The 25085-nt window shown below is 32.8% G+C and overlaps 5 protein-coding genes across 5 annotated transcripts; 2 read left to right on the forward strand and 3 right to left on the reverse strand.

The window, feature by feature from the left end:
• Positions 1–4: 4 nt before the first annotated feature.
• LOC133032700 (uncharacterized) lies at positions 5–1026 on the forward strand. The gene is made up of 2 exons (XM_061106857.1): positions 5–138; positions 232–1026. Exons 1-2 carry the CDS (start codon positions 25–27, stop codon positions 646–648), a joined length of 531 nt encoding a protein of 176 aa, XP_060962840.1. The 5' UTR covers positions 5–24; the 3' UTR covers positions 649–1026.
• LOC133032701 (uncharacterized) lies at positions 1000–1737 on the reverse strand. The gene is made up of 2 exons (XM_061106858.1): positions 1442–1737; positions 1000–1341 (listed from the first exon to the last, which is right to left on the reverse strand). Exons 1-2 carry the CDS (start codon positions 1735–1737, stop codon positions 1146–1148), a joined length of 492 nt encoding a protein of 163 aa, XP_060962841.1. The 3' UTR covers positions 1000–1145.
• A 1387-nt stretch (positions 1738–3124) lies between these two features.
• On the reverse strand, positions 3125–6548 carry LOC115696496 (uncharacterized). The gene is made up of 6 exons (XM_061105843.1): positions 5943–6548; positions 5767–5835; positions 5038–5100; positions 4076–4906; positions 3630–3968; positions 3125–3550 (listed from the first exon to the last, which is right to left on the reverse strand). The coding sequence occupies exons 1-6, from the start codon at positions 6177–6179 to the stop codon at positions 3308–3310; spliced, it is 1782 nt and encodes a 593-aa protein (XP_060961826.1). The 5' UTR covers positions 6180–6548; the 3' UTR covers positions 3125–3307.
• Positions 6549–13072: 6524 nt separating this feature from the next.
• Positions 13073–13795, forward strand: LOC115715782 (uncharacterized). The gene has a single exon (XM_030644457.2). The coding sequence runs from the start codon at positions 13073–13075 to the stop codon at positions 13793–13795; it is 723 nt and encodes a 240-aa protein (XP_030500317.2).
• A 1133-nt stretch (positions 13796–14928) lies between these two features.
• Positions 14929–17737, reverse strand: LOC133032702 (cytochrome c oxidase subunit 5C-2). The gene is made up of 2 exons (XM_061106859.1): positions 17599–17737; positions 14929–15320 (listed from the first exon to the last, which is right to left on the reverse strand). The coding sequence occupies exon 2, from the start codon at positions 15308–15310 to the stop codon at positions 15116–15118; it is 195 nt and encodes a 64-aa protein (XP_060962842.1). The 5' UTR covers positions 15311–15320; positions 17599–17737; the 3' UTR covers positions 14929–15115.
• Between the last annotated feature and the right edge of the window lie 7348 nt (positions 17738–25085).

Raw genomic sequence — 25085 nt, forward strand, 5'->3', positions numbered from 1 at the left:
TTAATGGAGTGCTTGAGGGCACAAATGCAAGAGTGGACATACAATAATAGAAAGGAGGCACAAAAATGCACAACAAGGCTGACACCATCATCTGAGAAAAAACTCATAGGGAACTATGTACAGTCATTGCGACTAACAGTAAGTTCAGATTATCGTTCGCATAAAGTAAAATAAAAACAGTTGTTTTTGCATAGTTTTTTGGTTGTTTTAAAGTTGGTTTAAAACATGCAGGTGAAACCAGCAAACCAGAACCTGTTTGAGGTGATAGATGAAGACAGAACAAGAATAGTAAACTTGAAGGAGAAGACGTGCACATGCAATAGATTTCAAAAAGATGAAATGCCATGTAACCATGCAGTCGCCGTCATGAAGGACTTGAACATAAACACATACAACTACTGTGCACAATACTACACATCAAAAGCATGGCTGCAAACATATGAAGAAACAGTATACCCAGTTGGAAACGTAAGAGAATGGGAACTTCCAGATTTTTTTGAAGAAATCATAGTGTTGTCTCCAAAGGAGAGAATCAAGTCTGGAAGGCCGAGGAAAAGAAGAATGGCAGCAGCTTGGGAAACAAAGAAACAAAACAAGTGTGGACAAAAGGGACATAACAAAAAGACCTGCAGAAGAATTACAGCATAGAAGTGGAAACAACTACACATCAACCAAAAAACAACTATATTAAAACATTTAGAAAACACATACTGCATATTACGATTGGTTGTTACATACATTTTTTTATTGTGATTTTTTATGTGGAGAGATATTGATAATAGGGAATTGGTATTATTATCATTAATATACAAAAGAACATCAAATATTATAGTTAAATAATTAAATGAGTGGAAGAAGGTTGAAATTAATAAGAAGGAAAAATAAACTACATAAAGTGATTACAAATGCAATTTAGTTGTTTGTCAGATGGTTGTAATAAGGTTGTTAATAGTATGCTGTCATGACTAAGAGTAAATATAAAGATTAAAAATCCAAAAATATGAACAAATTAAAAACCAATTCCAATTAAGAAAAAAACATGATAGAAACAACAACTTGTCTATGATTATGAACATAATCTGGTAATAGAAAAAACAAAAGCTACATAAAAAAAAGTAGTATTTCAAACAACAACCAATAGATAACTAAGACAAATTCTTCTTTGGACCCTTTGGAGGAGCCTCATCTTCACTATCAATAAATTCCACTTCTTTCATGCGAGCATACTTATAGAACAACACAGCAAGCCTATCACGGTGTTTCTCAACATCAAATATGGGAGGAATCGGATTCATATCAATAAAGTATTCGGCGAACGATGCAACGAAACAACCACAGTCACTGCAAAACAACCAAAAAACAACAGCAGAAAAACTTAAAAAAGGAAAATAACATTACAAATTTTAAAAACATTTGAAAATAAAAAATAAAAACAACTTACTTCGAGGTTTGTTGAGGCAAACCATCAACCTTAACAACTTCGAAAGGGTCTAAACAAACCGGTTTGTTTTCCTTTTTGAACTCATCAAACAAAGCAAAAACGTGGGGCAACAACACCGCAAATGGCTGACAAGCTTTGATAGCAGCACTATCTTTCATAGCAGTCGACAAGGAGTTGTACATGTACACACGCCTTTCCTCAATATTCAATCGACCAAGAATCCAATGTGATTCAGTCTCCATATGGATGATAAAGAAAACATGATCGCACAAATGCCAAGGGGAACCACATAACATTTTTCTACCTCTTATATAATCAGCAATGGCATGCTGGGCAGTTATCAAAGAAAGATTTTTTTTCTGTGCAATAAATTTTTCATACAAAGCATGAATGGTTTTGAAGAATAAGCAATCGGTGGTTGTGAACTTAACCTTTGGCTCCTTTGCATACTTTCCTTTTTTATGTAGATAGTAAAAAATGATGTCCAGATGCTAAACAATAAAAAATGAGAAATGTTCGAAAATCAGAAAATGAATTATATTTCAACAACTAAAAAACAACCAACAAACAACCTGAATAAAACTATAGACTGAAATTTTTGAAAAAAATCAAAAGAAAAAATAATTTAACTTACAGAATTAGTCAAACATTGGCCAGGATATGCAAGCTTGTGGAACCACATCTTGGTTGCAACATCTTCCACGCCAAAACGAAAAGGGGGAACAATCTTATCCTTACCCTTCAAGTAAACCTTCTCCTTATCATGCCTAACATTTAAAAAAAAAGGAAACATAAATAGTAAAGTAAAAAACAAAAAATACAAAAACACAACAAAAATGCTGAAAATAAACACTTACGTATCTTTCTTCGATCGGCGTCCTTCACCAAGCCACAAGTCAAAATCAATCTCGTCTTTATGTTGTACATCTTCACCAATCTTATCATCGAGAGGACACAACCCAGCCACATACTTAACAACTCCATAACCAGAACCATCTTTAGAACTAGAAATGGAAGAGTCATACTCCATAAACGGAGACGTCAGCGCTATGGGTTTCTTAGATTTCCTCTTGTCAACAAGAGGAGTTTCTTCAACGGGAATTGGGTCATCTTCAAGTTCAATGTTAGAATCAACATTGAGACCTGTTGCACCCATCTAATATATTTTTTCCACAAAAATGAAAGAAAATAGACAGTGTTAAACACAAAAAGTATGAAGAAACTAAAAAACAACCAAAAAAAAAAATATATACCTCAAAACAAACAAGACGACGATCCGTAACCTCAACATTTTCAGAAACTGAAATCTGTTTACAAGGATCACCACCAATTCCATCTGAAGACATCTGTTTATATATGGTATTAAAAAGGAATTAGAGCATGGTTAAAAAATAACAACCTTTACACAACCAAAAAACAACACAAAAGCAAAATTACCATAATCTCAACTGCTTTTACACCGGACTGAACAGTAGCCTCAACATCTATTTGAGTAGGGCCGTCATTGAAATCAACGAAATTCTTGATACAGAAAATAAAGGAAAAAGAAAATGGAAAAAAAGTGAAGTTATTTTTTGTGAAAGACTTTAACAACTTAAAAAAAAACTACATAACAACTTAAAAACAAAATAAAAACAACAAGTAAAATAAGAAGACCAACAATAAATTGCGAACAACATAATCTACAAACACAGCCATATAAATAACATAATAAATACAAATAAATAGTCTGAAAATAGTTGCAAATTTCTGAAAAATAAAACATAACAAGAGACATAACAATAACATAGAATTACAAGAGCACTACCTAAAACGGACTTACAACAAAATAAACCACACAAAGTAACTAAAACCTAGTTACATTGTCTACTTATCTACCTTCTCCTCACTATCAGTGGATTCATCATCACTGCCATTATCATTTTTTTCTTTTGAGTCAGAATCTTCATCGGCTTGACCATCCTTCTCTTCACCTTCACTACCCTCCCCTTCCTCATCACCCATAACATTCTCTTCTTCATTTTCATCAGTTTCTTCAGATTCATTTAAATCAAAATCTGCTTCATCACCACCTCCATCATCATCATTGGAAGAGTCACTGCCTTTTTCCTATATTGAAATTACAAATTAAATTAGTATAAAACAACTTAAAAAAAACCGAAAAACAACTATTGAAAAACTAAAATACCTTGGCATAGGAATCGGCAAAAACAGTAGAAAACTGTGTCTGCATTGAAGCCATCTGAGCACCAAAAGAAACAAACTGTGCAGACACAAACTCTTTCAACTCAACCAAATCAGATGAAATCTTCTGTTGGGAAGTATGCAACGAATCGATCTTGACCTCCAACCCATGAAATTTCTCAGAAAAGGCATCAAGCTTGACAGAAATGTCACTCTGAGCAACAGTTGGCTCTTCGGGAAGAGGAAGACTCTTGTAAGAGTTGTAGTCGGTGTCGAACTTGAAACTGCTCAGTTTCAAAGCTTTGAACTCACCAGCCGTGGGCCTCATATTTGAAAGTTGCAGCTGATCAAAAAACACCAAAATTAAAATTTCAATTATGAAGATTAATAATAATGAAAAACAACACAAAAACAACTACTGAAAAACCAAATTACAACAAACAGATATACCTTATCTTTGGAAACATCAAAGATAGTAGTCTTCAAAACTTTGAAAGTAGGTTGACTATTGCATGTCCACTGAGTGATCCTTGGAATACGAGAGCTTTCCTTTTGGCAGTACTTACCTTTCATGTACTTACAACACTCGTAGAACCAAACTTGAAGAACATGAGGACAACCAATCAAAGTGTAAAAAACACTCGGCCTCTTTCCCGAACTCCTTGCCTTCCTAACCCCCTCAACCCAACTATCAAGCTTACCCTTCAATGAGGAAATAGTCAATTCAAAAGAACTCCGGCCCCAAGCAAATTCATTGTACCTCCCACTATCTACAACATCTAAAATAGACTTGGGTACATTTTTATGCTTAGTGCCACTAAGCAAGAACCACTCCACGAAATACAAAACTGCCAACTTCACAGCATCCTCATCAGAATCACCCCACCTCTTGGTGGTAAAACATTCCCTAACAGATTCCTTAGTGATAGAGGACGAAGTTGGCCAATATCTTTCACAAAGACTATTAACCTCTTGCTTAAAATCTAAGACACTACAGTCACCTTCACAGTCTAACCCAGTAATCAATGCAAATTCCTCAATGCTAAACCTAAGCCTAACACCGCGTATCATTACCCACAACTCAGCATCATTAGGTTGCTGAACCTCCCGGAGCAACAACCCATGAAACACTTGGGGTTGAACTTTAAAATCGGGAAGGTTAAGGAAATGACCAAAACAGGTTTTTGAAAACATTTCAAGCTGTACATCTGAAAGACAAGACTTAATGTTCTCTATCACCTGGAAAGTAGCGATGGAAAAGGCTTTCGCAATGAATAGATTCTTAAGGTCATAAATATAATCTCATTCTGTATCAATATAAACAAAATAAATCGGGACAAAAACAAAAAAACTAAAAAAAAAAAAACAGAAAACAAATAATAAAAATAATTTTTTTTTAAAAAAAAGGACACCTTAGGGGGATTTTTCTTTGGTAGGTCAAATCCTTCAACCTTCACTGAGGTCCTAGCATGGACCTGCAAAAAAAAGAAATACAAAAGCAACAAATCTTAGATACAATAACAATGAATATATAAAAATGTAGTAACCAAATTACAGCCAATAAAAAACCTAAAAACAACGTTTATGAAACCCTTACAGTATGATAAATGTAAGAGATAAACAACTTTCAAAAAAATACAGTAACAACACTGTCACAACTTAAAAAAAAACAACTAAAATATTAACAACACTGTACAAGCTCGTTGTTATGAAATTTCGAAAATGGTAGTCGATAATAGTAGTGTGACAAACAACCGAGAAAAAACTGACAATAAACATATACAAAACTAAAGAATAAACAACACTGAAAGATTTTGTTGCAATTGAAATTAGTAAAATGCTTCTCAATACCAATAGTGTGTAAAACAACCGAAAACAAATTCACAATAAACTTATAACCAACCAATGGGGAAAAGCAATTCAAAACTGTAACAAAATACGAATTGAACTGGGCAATTTTTCAACAACCAAACAACAACTGAATAAAAACAACAAAACAACATCAACCACAATACATGACAGAAATACATAAAGAACACCAAAAAAACATAAAAACATCCTAATAAACACCTAAACCAGTGACCTAAAAAGCTCATGTAAAAATTAACACAATAAAATGAAACCAAGCAAATTTAAATTACCTTTGATTCAACTTTGGGCTTTTGGTCCTCACCATGCACTTCATCCTCAAAATCAGAATCTGAGGAAACCTAGAACAAAAAATGGGGAAAACTTTAAATCATCAAATGTAACACCAGAAATAAAACAACCAGAAAAAAACTAAAGAAAAATTTAAAAACAACAAAGAGAAAATTACATCGCGTGCAGACTTGGAAATTTTTGCTCTCTTAGTCTTAGGAGCATCGGCTTTAACAGGAGGGGCTCTTTTCTTAGTGCCCGATGTCTCTGGAACATCAGCCACTAAATTTTTAGCAATTTTTTTTAACCCCATCTTAGGTTCGACTTTGGAAGTAACAGTTGGAGCCTTCTTCGATTTTTTAGAAACTTTCTTCGCCGGAGATGGTGATTTCGAACCACTTCTAGTGGTTGCCATTTATATAGAGAAAATATAGTGGAGGATGACAATGTAGGTTGAGGAAAACGTGGGTGAGGGCTTGGAGAAGGAGATCGTGGGAAGAAGAAAATGGTTAGGGCTTGATAATGGTGATCGTGGGAAGCTCGGTTTGAAGAGTGGAAGAATCAGATAAATGAAAAATTCAAAAAAAAAAAAAAAAAAGAAAGGAGTTATGAGGTGGCGTGCGTGTACGTGTGTAAGGAAGAATGGAAAAGGTAAAATTGTAATTATTAAACTTTTTGAAAAGTAAAATTGAAAAATGTAAAAGTTAAAAAAGTTTAAAAAACCGTGTATGGATAAAAATGTAAAAAAGGTGTCAATTTTGACATGAGGTGTAAAAATCTCAATATAAAATTATATTTACTTAATTCTTACTTGTAGTATATTGATATAATCAGTATAAGGAGTTCGTCCTCTAATTATTAGTTCATAATTAGAGTTGGTTAAATTATTGTTTCACTATTCTAATTATCTCTTGATTCCTTATGTACCATTAATTCAATGTGAACAATTAATCTATAACTTATTATAGATTTGGATCCAATTGTTAGCACTCCCAGAATAAACACTATAAGGGAACTAATATTTGATCCGTTCGGAAAGCTTAGATTCTACTATTGTATAACATGTTCCCATCCACTCATGGTATTAAGCTCCCAAAATAGAAGTTATAAGAATCATCTTCTCTGAGAAACTTTAACGAGTGAATCTGTAACGCCCTAATCTATAGAGACGCCGCATGTATGATTTTATAAACTAGTTTAATACTAATTGATTAATTAATTATTAAAAACCGTGATAATATTAAAAACTTAACTAAAATGAAATACAAAAAATAGACATTATAACGGCATAAAAAGCGTGTTCTGGGAATCCCTGTTATAAAGAGTTTTATAGAAGAACTATATACGACGACGCCTCAAAAATATAAAACCAAAATACACAGTAGATACAGCTCAAAATAACTCCTGGCAATCCGGTGCACAGGCCGGTGATGTCAATATGTACATTACGGAGAAGATAGTCACCTCACGGCAGCTCTAACTTTTCCTTGCCCTTACCTGCATCACATAACACTCGTGAGTCACAAGGACTCAGCAAGAAAAGCAATAATAATGATCATATAGTTTATTATTCGAATATTATCATTTATACACAATGAGAATCAAACTAACACGCATTGTTCATAAGATTATTCCTTGACCTCAAAGTTTCTGTTAGGTCCTTTTTTGACAATTTAGTTGTCAAAATATAATTTAATTAATGTGCATTTTATTGAGCATTCAATTTGTTTTTATCAACTCTGGACCCTTTTTCCAGGGGGAGTTGTGGTTAGTACTTGTGAACATCTTTTGTTAAAAGTTAGCTTGTTTATTGTGTTATTTGTGATATTCGGTTGTGTTACTCAGGGGGAGTAGTTATTTGCTCTTGCTCACTTTAACTTGCAGGTACTTTGTGTTAAAAATTATTTTGTTCATCTAAAGTGCCAAAGGGGGAGATTGTAAAGTCCTTTTTTGGCAAGTTAGTTGACAAAATAATTTTTTCCTTTTATGGTAAGATTGTTGTGCATTCATATTCGGATTCTTACCTTATAAATTCGGTTTTTAGTTGCTCTTTTCCTTGTTAGGAAAGTTGCACTTTCAGCTGAACTTTCCTTTGTTGAAAACTTCTTAAAAGAGAAGAAATTCTCTTTTGGAAAGTTGTCTTTTTTAGGGAAACCTTGTTTATTGCCTTTTCCTTATTGATTTCGATTGTATCTTGATACAATCAGAATATCTAATCTGTTTTTGGCAGGAATCAAGCATTAATAGTAGATCGGACCCGATTTTAGCAAGTTTCCCGTTTCTGGTCAGATCTGCTGCGTCAGCATCCGAATCTGATGTAGCAGATCGTGTTTTTTTTTGGAAAGTTTTTGTACAGCTGTAGATTCGAACTTGTGACTGTCTCTAAGGTTTCTATGTTTTATAAATAGAGCCTAGAGAGCAGCCATTCGAATTACCTCTTCCATTATTCATTTTTTGCATTTATCTTTTGAGAGAAGAGAGTGTTTCTTTGTTTTGTGAGAGCCTAGTTGTTCATCTAGGTTCTAGTTGTTCTATTTCTGTTCTTACTCTGTCCTAGAGGTTGTGAAGAACTACTTGACTGAACAAGAGATTGGTCTTCGGGAGAAGACTTGATAAAGCCTTACTTCGGGAGGAAGTAAGCACTTGGTCTTTGGGAGAAGACTTGTTGAAGCCTTACTTCGGGAGGAAGTAAGCACTCACACTTCAAAGACGAAGGGAGTTCGGGCTTGAAGGTGTTTCAAGAAGTCAGATTCATAAAGTGGATTACAAAGGATTGCGACAATACTTTAGAGGGAGTCTAAACTTGTTTAAGTCTGTCTTTGTAATTTTGATACTTTATTAATTGATTTCATTCTCTGGGCGTGGCCCCGTGGACTAGGAGTGTTCATGAGAACATTGATACCACGTATAAATCTCTTGTGTCAAGTTATTTATTTTTTTGCAAATATTTTATATTACGCCCGTTCGTTTCTTTGTAGAAATTACTTTCGCTTCGGACGCATACTGTTTTATATTTTCTTATATATAATTGACATTTGCAAAAACACGGTTTTTTTAATTTCGTTTCTGTAATTGGTAGAAGTCTTAAAAATCTTTTCAAACACATTCAGAGATGTACGTACCTCAAGTATATTCTCTATTTCATTGAAAATCTCATGGCATGAACTACTATGCCAACTTATAGTCAGTCCCCCTTTGATGATGCTAATTCATCAATATCTAAGACCCTCGTATACTTTTCCCATCATTACTACTAAGGTTTTACTCCCTAATTCATACACCACTATTGTTCCCTTGCAATTATCACATCATCATACTTGGTTAACCCCTCTAAAACTTATTTTACACTCAATTATATAGTTCGTTGTTTAATAAACAATCTACTTTGTGGTCTAACATTCACCAACCACTTGAATGCATGCCCATTAAAGTGCATCCCGGTTTATAAGCTTTTTCCATTCTGGATGAGCATACCTTTTCATCATTACTTACAATCTTTTCTTGTAATTTCAATAGTCATCTCGTATACTAGATTGACCATCCAGTCAAGTATAAAAGCATTCTCCATCATTACCATATCACTATGAATAATTCAAGTAATCTTCTTTGTCTTAGTGATACCACTATTCTCCCTAACGTTCTGTTATACGTTACCTTTAATTTGAACTATGTAAATGAGACATTTGTTTCTATTTATATTATTAAGCTTGGCCCCAAATTAGTTTATTTTAATAGATATTTTCGTTTAATTTCAAGCTCCATATATAAATTACTTCATTATCATTTCTCTATACAACTTTTTTTTTAAAAAATATGGATAAAACTTAAAATAAAAAGTTGCATTAATCCACACAATATTCTGTTGGAATATATTTTACCAGGATCTAGATTTACTAACAAGTATGATTTTAACATCCTAAACATGAACTTCTAAAACGATATAAAATAAACACATAAAAAGGTATGAGAAACCTTACATTGGTTGGAGCGGAATTAAATGACTCCTTCTGCTCAGATCTTTAACCCTTGTATCCTTTCTGTAGTAGAGTATCACCAAAATCTGAGCCTGACACTCCTTCTGTTGTTTGGATTCTTCACAATCTTACACACTATGATTGAGGACTAACTTGCTATGTGTGGGTATGCATTCAATCACTAAGGCTCGAATTTGATAGTGAAGAAGGCTATAGGATTTCGAAATTTGAAGAAGAAAAGAAGAAGAAGAAGTCTCATAAAGCTAGTTGTCAGAGAGAAAGAAAACTAGGTTTAAAGCCTTTGAAGCATTAGTTGGATAATGAGACCATACTTTTTCTTTTATACTAATTCACATAGGGTTAAGATTGATTTATTTGGAATAAAAAATGATAAAAATAGAGCAAAAATAGGCACTAGTGGCCGGCCATGAAGTGGGCACTATACTAGTTATATTTTTGCCATTTTTCTTAACCATTTATCTATTTTTTACAAATACAACTTTTTGCACTTTCAACCCTATAAATGTCAAAACTATTTATTTAATAATTAAAATAATTATCAAATAAAATTGTCATTTATAATATTTTATTAATTAGACTCCATAAAGTCTCTTAATTAATAAATAAACCCTTAAATCATATTTCTTCACAATCAAGCCATAACTTAGTAAAAATTCATAAAGTAGACACAGTCTAATTTTAGAATTATAATTGATTAATTAAAATCAATTAACTGAGTCTTACAAGCAGTTTGTCTCAACTAGTATGGGGACCATGGGCCTATCTAACCGAGCTTCCAATAAGCAGATCTAGAACTTACCAAGTAAATTCTCTAACTTATTAATTCCTTCTTGCACCACTATAGAATTTGGAATTGCACTCTCAATTATATAGAACACTCTATATGTTCCACGATATAGATGCGCTATAAGATTATCCATTTGTTATTATCCCAATAATCAATGATCCTCTATAGATGATTTACATTGAATAGGAATTAATTTACCGTTACACCATTCAATGTATTTTATCCTTAAAAAACTTAGCTACCTATAAATGATATTTCAGTGAACTAATATAATCACTGAAATGAGTACTCAACCATTTATCTCTGTTAAGCCAAACTCGAAGGAATGTTCTTAACCTATATGTCACGGGAAGAACCATTTGGTCGACTTTAACGAATAGATTCAAGAACACAAATAATGCAACTGAACTAGAACCTAACCATCTCAGGATTGAGATAATTTGATCTAGGATCAACTAGGTGATATTGAATTGAATAGATATTACGGTAAGTTTATCATATCTAGTTCAAGGTCAATATCGGTCCCTTCCAATGCATACTCCATGGATCCAATCCAAGCTTACTTTAACCAATGTCCTAGAAAGGACATAGCTCTTATCTAAGGTGCAAGTAAACTACATTGTAGATTATCCTATCAATTAAACCCTGTGTACTGATAAATTATAGGAGTACATTTAATCACATAATCTTGATTACTTTCCACTGTTTGATGACACAATAAACAAGAATATCAATGTGATAAGAATTTAGATGAATTTATTAATCAAATAAACATATAAATGATCACATGAACCAAATAACATACTAAATAAGTAATAAAAATAAATCTGTTTCTTTATTAATAATTGAATAGAAAAAATTACATTGAAATAGAGTTTTATTTAGGGCACAAAGCCCAACATATTCTACTATGATCGAAAAATAAAAAATTGTACAATAATTATGCCCTATGTATAAGTATATTGATTATGGCTGTTAAATATGTTTTCCCATAGTTCAGGTTATTTATCCATATATAACAAGATGTTAGATATTGATCTAGCATCATATCCTAAACGGGAAGGCATTCGTGATTCTCGTCAACTTTTAAAGACAGTAGTGAAATTAGATAGAGAAGATGTTGAGGGCAAAGAGATGAATACACTAGACCAATGGGAATTATTCTGCCAAACATATTCAAAGTGGAAAGGATTTAGTGTTTGGATTGAAAAGACAAGATACAGGAAAGACCTTGTTAACATTAGATGCTTTGTTTGTTCAAAATAAATTTTTTTTAGACATGCTAGATCGAAAAAAACGCCCAAAGAAAATCACATGCGTAGGCTGCAAAGCTAGAATACGTGTCAATAACCTGGTGGGAATTAATAAGTGGATATGCACCATTTTTATTGCTACTCATAATCACGAACGAGCTACCCTTGATTCAATTTCATTCCTACACTCACACCGTGAGGTCCCTATGATGTGGCTGAACACGTAATGATCATGAACAAATGCGGGGTGAAGACTACATCTATTATAACACATCTTGCCCTCTAAGTAGAAGGCTACAAAAATCTCAGTTTTCAAAAGAGAGATGTATACAACGGCTTAAAAATTAAGAAATGAACAAGTTTTGTCAAGTGATGTTGAGGGCGCATTGGGGTACTTGGAGTGCCTTTGGACAAAAGATCTCCAATTTTATGGAAACTACAAGATTGGTGACCAAAATCGATTAGCATTGCTTTTTAGGGCTGATGGGAACAATAGAAGAGACTACATGCTTTTTGGTGATGTTATGGCTTTTGATTCAACAAACATGACAAACAAATATAACAAGCCATTGACAATTCTTGTCGGTGTCAACCACCATTATGAGACTTGTGTTTTTGGCACTACAATTCTCTTGGATGAGACAGGAGATGCATTTTGTGTTAAGAAAATAGATTAGTTAATTACTGTTAATTAATTAGTTAATCCTGTATTTCTAGTTTTTGAGTTTGTTACATTGTTTTCAGTGTTAGTTAATCCCTTTTACCAACACTAGGGCCACATGTCTTTCTCCTATTAGTGCTTGTAATCCCTCTTTAGAGTATATATAGAAAATGATATCTCAGCCTCCATTTGAGCTAAGAAAACCTTTACCATTTCTGTGTAAAATTCAACTTCGTATCAGAGCCAAGTAAAAGCCTGCCCATGTCGTCGCACTCTCAAACTCCTCAGGCAACCACTACGGCTGCAGCAAGTGCTGCAAGCTCACCCGTACTTATTTCTCAACAGAACTACACCCAATCGTTCAGTAGTCTGAATTAACCATTCTCCTTAAAGCTTGATAGGAAAAACTATGTCCTTAAAACAATGGTGTCCACAGTGATACGTGGTCATCGTCTCGATGGATTTGTAAATGGAACTCGTCCATGTCCACCAAAGTTTATCCCAGCTCCAATCACCACTGAAGGAGAAACAGGGTTTGGTGTAACCATTAACCCAGATTTCGAACACTAGATTGTTAGTGATCAGCTACTAATGGGATGGTTATATAGTTCAATGACAGAGGGAATTGCTACCGAGGTTATGGGCTGTGAAACAGCTGCAACACTGTGGAAAGCACTTGAAAATTTGTATGGAGCTCACTCAAAGTCAAGAAATAACATCATTCACAATAAATCCCCTCAACAACCAGCAACTATTTATGCTAAATCTTTAGCATATCTCAACCACTTTCAACAAGTATCTTCAACTGACAAGGCTTCTCCAATCGCTTCCTTTGTTGCAGCTCATCAGCCATCGAGATCTCCTCCTTGTGGACAGCTAAAGATGAACGTGGATGCTGCAGTAGACACAACACAAAATCGAACAGGGATTGAATCAATAGTTCGTGATTCATCTGGTTCAGCTGTGGCTGCAATTTCAAAATCAATTGCTAGAAACTTAAAGTCACACGAAATGGAGGCTAAAGCCCTGTGTCATGGTCTTCAATGGGCTCAGAATTTGCAGCTTCAAATCAGTTATGTGGAAACTGACTCTGTCATGGTTGTGAATTCTATTACTGGTTTAGCCTCTAAGAATTTAGCATTTAAGGATTTAATTCATGATGTTAAAAGTCAATTATCCTATTTCCCTAATGTTTGTGTATCTCATGTTCGTCAGGATGCTAATCAAGCCGCCTATGGCTTGGCTAAGCAAGCTTTAGCGTTGGATAATGATTATAAGTGGTGTGAAGGTTTTCCTCCCACCATTCACTTTGTTGTTGTAAATATGACTCTTTGAATTTATAATACCAGATTTTTCCTCAAAAAAAAAATATATCAAATGTTACTTTAACACTTGCCTTTTTCCAAAAATCAAATTATCACAAAAATGTAAATTTAATCACTACTACCATTTAATATTTTAAAAGTACAATAGTTTAAAGATATTAAGTATATTTACTTAAAAAGAAAGAAGAGTGTTAATTAGTAGGGTAAATACCATTTTGGACCCTGTGTTTTGCAAAAGTTACAGATTGGACCCTGTGTTTTGTTAAATGACAAAATGAACCCTGTATTTTCTAAAATAGTAAAAATAGGACTCTGAGCTTAATTTTTGACAATTTTTTTTTAATACAACCAACTTGAAGACAATGCTTAATATGAACACATACAAAAAATGTAAACAGTTTTGTCATAGCACTTTTAGATCGGATTATAATTAAACTTTATTATGACAAAAAATCAATTCAGGATCCTATTTGTACTATTTTAGAAAATACAGGGTCCATTTTGTCATTTAACAAGACACAGGGTCTAATTGATAACTTTTGTAAAACAGAAGGTCCAAAATGGTATTTACCCTAATTAGTATTATAATTACAAAAATGTAAATTTTTCAAAAACTTTAAATAATTTACAATATTAAAAATAAACACAAACAAAGCTATGAACAAAACTTATTTTTTTAAAAAAATATTCCAATATATATTTTTAAACACAAAAACCCTCTTAAAACAAAAATAAATATAAACATGTTATATTTTAATGGGCGTTAAATATCACTTATTTGAGAAAACATGCTTCGGAAAAAAAATAAATAAACATAAAAAACGATGAATTGAAAAACACTTTTTGTTGCACTCCCAAAAATAGATGAAAAGAAGGAACAGATAATCAGTCGATCAAAGAGAATTTCTTTAATATCCCTAAGAAGAAGGCAACTCAAGCTGCTCATTTGGTAGCCAATAATTCCATTTGCCTCAGAATATCAATGAATTATCCTTTCTGTTTATCAAAGTGTAAGTTTTAGATGATAATTTTTTTTTTTAAAAAAAAAAAAATTGTAAAGAATTCCAAAACAATCAAGTAAATCTTAATTCTAAGAACTAGTTAGCACATAATATGCAGTTCAAGCAATTCCATAAAACTATGTGGACGCAAAGCAAAGTAAATACCAATTTCTATAAGATGCAATAGTACATCAAATTATATCCACAATTGAATAGGGGAAATTTATTCTCTGAAAATTCGATATCGAAGCTCAAGAGCCAAATGCGGAAAACCCAAAAAGATTGCAAACAGCCAAATAAGAAAATCATAGGAAAAAAACAGCTATTATTTACTCTTCTTGCACCACAACACCGATCTCACCCTTCTCGAGCAAGTCATAGAAAGTCCTCACTTTTCTTTGCTCATTCCAGTGATGCATTTTCCAGAGGCTACCTGCAGCCAAAGCAAGAACCGATCCAATGCATAACTCCTTGACAACACTCGGTCCTTTCAGGACAGCATGAGCAACCTTGTGTCCAGCCATTTCAGTTAATCTACAGAAGAAACAACAGACAACTTTGATTCCACTTTCTTCATTAAATACATAAAACACGAGATAGTTCAACCAGTAAACATGATTTACACAGAGTAGTACCACTACCACCTGAAACTCAACACTAAATTTGACACGACTATCTTCGTTAACATACAAGACACTTATTTTTCCTCACAATCTCATAACAGAAAGCAATATTATTATTGAATCGGAAAAATAAACTAATGATAAGCTTTGATAGAGCATCTACACCAACCAACGAAACTTTTAGTAAGAACAAACACAATCAAATTGCTATGTACAATGAGAATGAGGTGTTGAGTACCAGCCACATAGGCTACATACAAATAACACATTTTTTTAACCTATACATACAAAGAATATTAATAGAAAAGGATTTACAAAAAGTAACAAAAAAAATTGAATAATCTATAGGGACTCACAAGACTCCTCTCACACTCATGTAAGTATCAACATGAAAGTATGAGCAAGAGAAAATTTCTGCCTTGTTTTTCTAGTCGTTTAATTTTATGAATATCACAAATCAGTAAAGATGGCCATTATCACATAAAATATTAAACTAGGTTCCCGCCTAGCCCTACAATACTTACTATCAATAGTTTACTTATTCTAATATTACTAAACAATAAGATGGTATTTTTAATAACATATATACATAATATGTATATCACTGAACAAAGTATAATAAACCGGTTATAACTTATGTATGTATGTATACATACATACATAAGTTATAACCGGTTTATTATACTTTGTTCAGTGATATACATATTATGTATATATGTTATTAAAAATACCATCTTATTGTTTAGTATACATACATATTCTGAGATCAAAGCTACAGTTCTATCAATTGCTGTGCTATGTAGGCGCTAAGGAAAAACTCGAATATCAAATCTTGTGTGGGAACAAATTATATGTCTACGCCTGCCCAATTGAGCTACCTAACAGAATATAGACTTTAGCAAGTGAATTCCACAAACTTTGTAGAATAAATAATATAAAGTAAAAGTCAAATACTGAATTTAGTGTCACCATTTCCCAAATGAATGGGCAAAATTATTCATCGAATTCTGTACATGTATTTCATGTTGGAAAGATGAGAATGAAGATTTCAAGAGGGTGGATTACAAAGGCTAGAGAAATTTATTCTGCAACAATGCAGTTATGCGGCTACAGAGGTGAAAGTAATACTGCAGCAAGAACATTGTTTTGGCAAGCGAGAAAGGGGCTCTCATTCATGTTAACATTTGAATCGGAACGGGATAGGAATGCAGCTATTACCCTTGCCAGAAAATATGCTTTTGACTGCAATGTCATGCTTGCTGGTCCAGATGATCAAGTATAGAAGCAAATCTAACTGACAGTTTTTTCAAATGTGTGTAAACTCAGGTTTTGTTACAGTGTGATTATTAATATGTATGCATGTGTGTCTGCATTGATAAAGAAAAAGATTAATAGCGTGGTATGCTATATTGATTGGGTGTTTTTCCACTAATCATGGTTGTGTTTTAGGCATTTTTTTTGTTTTGCCTAATCATCCGTTGTAATGAATATTTATAATTAATTTGTTCTTTGTGACTAAAAAAAATAATATAAAGTAAAAACTCCACAAACCAATCTGGGCATAAGGTTTCTAAATTAAGCGCACTAACTGACTTCCATTTGCCTATTTTCTTTCCTGCTTTTATAAAGAGAAAAGAAAAAGAGAATTTTTTTCAAAAACTAAAGTCCGCATACACACACAAAAATAAATAAATAAATACCCGACGAGAGAGACAGAGAACTCCTATGGAGACCATATCGTAAACACGGACGCAATAATACAATTTGGTGTCATTTAATCGTACATTCAGAGGGTTTTCGTATTATTGTTCTTCGTTTCAAATCCATTCAGGTTTCAAGGGCAACTCAAAGGTGGAAAATTCATAGAATGCACAAATTGAAACAGATGCAAGATCAAAATCATAAAAGATTATCTATTTTGATATTATAATAAAGAGATGATCTTCTTCGTTCAAGTGCAAGGGCATAGATATTTACCATGAACCGAAAGCTTTTTAATTTTAAGAGAGAAATTGAGTTTTGGATTTGGATTCAATTTTCGAAAGTAAGGATTCAAATTTTAATACCAGAAAAAACAAGAAAAACAACACAGAATTATATTTTAAAAAGAAAGTAATTTCCTGAACGAAAACTTAAATCAACAAATCCAAAATTAAAGAACGCGAGATCGAAATTAGGGTTTTTCTTACCTGAGGCGATTAGCGATGATGACACGGAGAAAGAGACGGGCGATAGACGATACGATATAACTCGACTCGATTCAAAAATTCATTATTGAGCTTGTTAAATCTCTATTTCACCGCTTGGGCTTGGGCTTGGACTCTGGCTCAAGACGAAAGGGTTTCGGACACTTGAGGAAATTACACTTTATACCCTTTTCATATTGTCCTTTTTTATTTTTATTCTCTTTTTCAAAGTCTATCATTTTTACCTCTTTTTTTAAACATTGTACTAATTTTATTATTGTAACTTCAAGATACTCTCCATGTGACTCTCTTATGTCAGGATATTTTAGGTACAATACATATAAAAAGAGGTATGTTTCAAATAAATATAAAATTAGAGGCAAATTTGGTTAATTGATTAAAAGAGGCATTTTTCAACTTACCCCTTCGGACTTTCGGTCTGCTAGAGAATTTAGAAAAATTATAGGTGACTTTTAGCAAATTGAGGGTATAGTTAATTTTTTATGACATAAATAAATAATACTATAAGGTTATGATTATTTTTTTATATATATATTTATATGAATTTTTTTATGCCATATTTTTGTGAAAAAAATAGAAATTTTATATTTGTAAAACAACAATAAGTTTTACCGGAAAAATCACTGGTATTAGAAAAGTCGTCGGGAAAGTCACCAGCACTGGAAAAGTCGCCAGAAAAATCACTGTCAATGGAATAGTCACCATTGCTGGCAGAGTCACTGGAAAAGTCACCAAAATTAAATGTCTCAGATATAACTAAAAATATAACCGGTTCTATTATGTTATAGAACCAGTTATAATTAAATATAAATAACATAAAATAACTCAAACCAGTTATAATTAAAATAGATCAGTTCTATAATAGTATTATAATGAATAAAAATAAATAACACGAAATAACTCAAACCGGTTATAACTAAAATAGAACCGGTTATATAATATAATGAATACAAACAAGTAACACGCAATTACTCAAACTGATTACAATTAAAAACAAATAAGAAATCAGTTTCTAAAATACTATAATATAAATTAAAAACAAAACTAGTTTCACAATAAAATACTTCATAACACATAATACCTCATAAAATCGGTTATAATTTTTTGTTTTTTTTTTAAAAAAAGTGGGGATCAAATGTCTCGGATATAATAAAAATAGAATCGGTTCTATACCATAATGAATAAAAATAAATAACATAAAATAACACAAACCGGTTATAATTAAAACATAATCGGTTCTGTAATATAATTAATAAAAATAAATAACACAAAATAACTTAAATCAGTTATAATTAAAATAGAACCGGTTCTATAACCGTGTTATAATGAAAAAAATCAATAACATGAAATAACTCAAAACCAGTTATAACTAAAATATAACCAGTTATATAACATAATGAATACAGACAAGTAACACACAATAATTCAAACCAATTACAATTAAAAAATAAATGGAAAATCAGTTCCTAAAAACAGTGAAACATAAATTAAAAATAAAACTAGTTCTACAATAAAAAACCTCATAACACATAATACCTCATAAAACCGATTATAATTTAAAAAAAAAATGGAGATCAATTTCAAAAAATATTAAGGTATAAATATGAAAAGAACCAGTTCCATAACAAAATAAATAAACACAAATAATAACACACAATAACTCAAATACAATATAAAAAAAACGTTTATATTTATCAACTAGTTAAAAATTTAAGACAAAATAAATTAGATGCGTAAAGCAACTATAAAATAAAAACTCACACTCAAAATCCAGTTAAATAAAATAGCTTAAACAAAAACATCCATTCAACATGCTCTAACCCACCAAATAATTACACCCATACCATATTTACCTCAAAAATACTCATTCATTATGTGTATATAATACAGTTCTATTTTAGTTATAACCAATTTAAGTTATTTCGTGTTATTTATTTTTATTTATTATAACATTGTTATAAACTCAGTTCTAATTTAATTATAATTAGTTTGATTTATTTTATTTTATTTATTTTTATTCTTTATGTTACAGAACCGGTTTGATTTATTTTGTATAATTTATTTTCATTCATTATGTTATAGAGCCGGTTCTAATTTAATTATAATTAGTTTGAGTTATTTTGTTTTATTTATTTTTATTCTTTGTGTTACAGAACCGGTTATATTTCAATTATAACCGGTTCTATTTTTGTTTATATTTGAGATGGAAAATTTGAATTTCTATGCTTACATTACCTTAAATTTTTTTTCCTAAACTTATACTTACCAATATTTCTAATATATGACAATTTTATTATTTTCTCCAAAATACCCTTCCACAATTACATCAACTCCTCTCTTCCCATCTTTTCCCCTAAACGCAAATCGGACCCAAGGCATCGGACCCATCAGACCCAAAGAATCGGACCCGTCGGGCCCATTGGGCCCAAGGAATCGGGCCCATCGGACCCTCCTATATCGGACCATCGGGCCCATCAGATGGTCATCTTCAACCTCCATCCATGCCCCTATCGGACCCGACCATCGGACGGGCATCGGGCCCCATCGGACCCGATCTATAAATTCCTATTTTCGACAAATCTCTTCCTAATCTTCCTAAATCTAACCTTAACTAACAGATTTCACACAAAATTGCAACCATATTATTCTATTTCATGAATTTAAGCACCAAAAATTAAAGAAAAAAATTGAAAAGAAAAATTATCTTGAACATTTTGGGTGGTCTGGGCGGTCGGCGTGGGTGATGTGGGTTGAGTGGGCGGTTGGCCGTGGGTCACGTAGGCCGGTCGGCTGCGTGGGTGGTCTGCCGTGGGTGGGTGGTCTGCGTGTGTGGGTGCGACACCGAGCGAGAGAGAAAGAGAGAAAGAGCGAAAGAGAGGCGAGAGAGAGAGAGAGAGAGAGAGAGAGAGAGAGAGAGAGAGAGAGAGAGAGAGAGAGAGAGAGAGAGAGAGAGAGAGAGAGAGAGAGAGCGGGTTTCAAATTGGGGGGGGGGGGGGGGGGTGGGGGTTATGTGGGAATTAAGTAAATGTTATTCCATTTTACCAATACCCCCTATTTTAAGTTTAGGGAAAAAATTATCCCCTAATGCATGCATAGAAATTCAAATTTCCCTTATATATACTTCTGGTAACTTTTTTAGTAATTTTTTCCGGTGACGGTGACTTTTCCGACGACGATGACTCTACGACGCCTGTAATTTTTCCGGCGACTTTTGTGCCGATGACTTTCTGGTGACTTTTCTAGGGCCATTGACTATCCCGACGACTTTTCTGGCACCGGTGACTATCCCCGCGACTTTTCCAATAAAACTTATTATTGTTTACAAATATGGGATTTCTATCTTTTTTACAAAAATATGGTATAAAAAAAATCATATAAATGTTAAAAAAAAATAAAAAAATCTATAACCCTTTAACTTTATTTATTTATGGCATAAAAAAGTAAATTCTTATTATTTTCCTATATATAATGTAATTTCTACTATTTAAAATGATTGTTTTAGTACATCTTTATCTATTTCAACATTTACATATTTTTTAACTTATTTTTTTTTCTTAGTATATTGTAATTATTTAAGATGGTGTAAATTTTTAAACTTTTTTGTTGAATATTTTATAGTATATTATTGAAAATAACATCAAATGTTTTTTTTTTTTTTGAAAGGGAAATCTTCATTAATAACACAATCAAATAGGATTAGGCATGTCAAGATATATTTCTTGACTTGCACACGAGGGATCAACCCTAATCCACATGGCACTAACTTTGTTAATCAAAGCATAATTGGCTAAAACATGAGCTACTCTATTGGCCTCACGAAATACAAACGAGATACCATCAACACTATCATACAATAAGAGAGTTCGAATTTGATTTAGCAAACAATCAACATCATGACAACCTTCTTCCTTTTTTTGGATTAACTGAATGGCTTGTAAACAATCCGATTCTATGCTAAATCGATGGTATTTATGTTGTATTCCAACCTGTAATCCCAATAAAATAGCTTGCAACTCTAGCTGAAGTGGAGCAAGCTCTCTATCAATTACTGTAGCAGAGGCATATTGAACCCGCCCCCCTTGATCTCGGACAACACAGCCAAGGCCTGATACCCCTCCTCCATCCTTAACTCTGGCATCCACATTCATCTTCTTATGTCCCAAGTCAGGTGCCACCCATTTCGCATAGTCCCGCCGAACCCGACTCTCACGATCAACTCCCTCCCCCTGAAATTCAGCCAGAAAAGACCTACACCAATCTACCATATCCCCAGCTATAGGAGCCATCCCTCCATGAACAACAGTGTTCCGTACATTCCAAACATTCCAAGTAACTACTAGAAAAAAATGCAAATCTGGTTTTGTCTCACTGCCGAGCCATTCTCATCAGAAAAGAAAGCAAATCCTCACCCATAATTTGCTTCATGTCATCCTTCAACCCGCTCACCGCCCAAAATTCTTTACTGCGTTTGCACTCCCACAGCGCATGAGATGCCGTCTCTACCACATGTCCAGAACAACGCACACAAATGTTATCCACAACCACTCCCCTTTTGGCCAAATTAGCATTTATTGGGATCCAATTATATACAAGTTTCCACACAAAATGTTTAATTTTTGGTGGAATTTTAAGACGCCATAGAGCTTTCCACCAGTCCACACACATTTGATCATCGGATTGGTACTGTTCAGAAGCCAATGAAGTCACCATCTTATATCCGCTTTTGACTGTGTATTCGCCATTCTTGCTATAGTGCCACATTATCTTATCTTCTATATCCCAACCCGTGCTAGGCATAGACAGAATGAGCTTCGCATCTTCCATATTAAACACCGAGCGGACAAAGTTTTCATCCAAGCTACCATCCCCATTCTTCAAATCGGCAACATACAAATTCTCCGAAAGAGGAGGCTTATCATAAATCTTAAAAGTAACCGGTCGCGGAAGCCAAGGATCTTCAAGTACCCGAACAGTTTCCCCATTCCCAACTCTCCATCTATAGCCTTTAGCAATCACTTTCTTTCCCCACATCAAACTCCGCCACACAAAGGACGCATGTGCTCCACTCTTAGCTTCCAAAATACTTCTAGTGGGGAAATACGATACTTTAAGCACTTGACTACACAGGTTATCCGGAAACCTAATACATCTCCACACTTGTTTGGCTAGAAGTGCTTGATTAAACAACCCCAAATCACGGAAGCCCAACCCACCCTTCTCTTTCGGTTTGCACAGATGTGTCCATTTACACCAATGTATCTTGTTCTCCTTATTCGAAAAGCCCCACCAAAATCTTGCGGCCATTCGATGAATGCTTGAGATAGTCTTCTTGGATAATCGAAAACAAGACATAGCATACGTCGGAATAGCTTGAACCACCGCTTTGATAAGAACCTCTTTACCCGCCATTGAGAATAAAGAGCTCTTCCACCCTTTCATCTTAGCCCACACTTTGTTCTTGATTTGATCCAGAAATTCCTTCTTATTCCTTCCAACAAAAGAAGGCAATCCCAAATACTTACCATGGTGTTCAACCTCTCGGACCCCAAAAAAAGTAGCAAGCTGTTGCTGAACCCCCTATCCACATTTCTCCCAAAGCACACTTCAGATTTATGAAAGTTAACCAATTGTCCAGAGGCATCCGAGTATAAATCTAGAAGTCTTTTGAACCTCTGACAACTCCCCATATCAGCATCCATAAAAATCAAGCTATCGTCAGCAAAAAATAAATGGGATACCGACAAGCCATGCCTCCCAAATCGCAACCCTCTCAACCTACCCTCTTGTTCGTCATGTTGAATCAAATTTGAGAAAGCCTCTGCACAAAACAGAAATAGAAATGGCGAAAGAGGGTCCCCTTGTCGCAATCCTCTTTCCGGAATAACCCTCCCTTGAACATCACCATTAATCAGGAAGGAAAAGCTAACCGAGGTCACGCATCTCATCACCTTATCAACCCAATCTACATCATATCCCAGCCTAGGCATGGCAAAAAGATCCATTCATTCGGATCGGATCAGTGATCCGATCCGACGGATCATTACTGATCCGTAACATTCGGATAGTTATTGGATCTTGGATCAGATCCGACCCGCTCCGCTTAATTTTTTTACGGATCGGATCTGATCCGATCCGTTTGAAATATATATATATATTTTTTTTTTAAAAAAAAATTACTTTTTAATATATTTTTTTAAGGTGTAAGGCCAGTGGAATACCACCATTAGACATATATGATCTGCCCATAGACCACTATATATTATTATTTTAATTAATTACACTCTCAATTTAATTCTTATATATATATGCGTATATATATATAAAAATAAAAATATATATGCATACTAGCCACTTTATATTTTAATTATTTGATTAAAATAATTATTATTATTTGTAAAATTCCCTACCTTCTTCTTTAAGGAAAATCTTAAATCTAAAGTTATAATAAGAAAGTAAAGTAACAAATGTTATACACAATAGATCGATTTATGTATAGGCACTGTTAAATATATTAATTTGTACAATAATTTACACTTTTATATTATATCACTTTTATATATGTATGCAACAATAATTTACATTTAATATAAACATATTATTAATTAATAAGAATAATATTTAATTTTTGTTTATCAAATAAAAATACTAATTAATTAAATATTATAATAATGAGTAATTAATATTATTATTTGACTCTTAAATATTTAATTATTTAAGGGACATTTGCTAATATTTTTATTTTTTTTATTTATTTTAATTTTTTAATCATAAAAATAAAAGTAATTTTTTGTTTTTAAAAAATATGTGTTCTATAACAATTTTTGTTTTTTTTCTTAATTTTAAAAATTGATAAGAAAAATATCACTACAAAAAATCTTATTTTTAATCACAACAAAATTTGTGACTAAAAGTAAAAAAGTTGTAACTAATTAAATCATCATTCTTATGTTGTGACTAAAATAGGTCCATCACTAAAAGTATTAGTTACAAAAATTATAATTTGTTGTGATGCAGTATAAAAAATCTTACTTTTATTATTAACATATTTATTTTTTTGTAGGAGCCGTACACAGTAAATCTTGAAGACTAGAAAAACAGCATATAAAAAGTTTATAGTTAATTTCAAGTATTTTTTTGGAGGAGATTTATTTCATGTAATCATCATACTACATTATTATTGATGATTATATTGGTGGAATTTCTAACATTTGGTAAATTAATTTTTCAATAGTAAAATTACATTTTTATGTGATAAGAATTTAATGTATTTTTTTTATTGATTTTGACAAATAAAATAAAAATATATATGAAAAAAAATGATGCATTATTAGTTCTTAAACAAATAAATTTTGAAAAAAAAAATAAATTTAGATATAAAATATATATTTTTTTTTTTAAAAAAAAAGTTGGGTCGGATCAGATCCGATCCGTATAAGGCGGGTCGGATCAGATCCGATCCGAGTATCTGA

The sequence above is a fragment of the Cannabis sativa genome, chromosome X (genome assembly GCF_029168945.1).
Source record: "Cannabis sativa cultivar Pink pepper isolate KNU-18-1 chromosome X, ASM2916894v1, whole genome shotgun sequence".
Classification (NCBI taxonomy): domain Eukaryota; kingdom Viridiplantae; phylum Streptophyta; class Magnoliopsida; order Rosales; family Cannabaceae; genus Cannabis; species Cannabis sativa.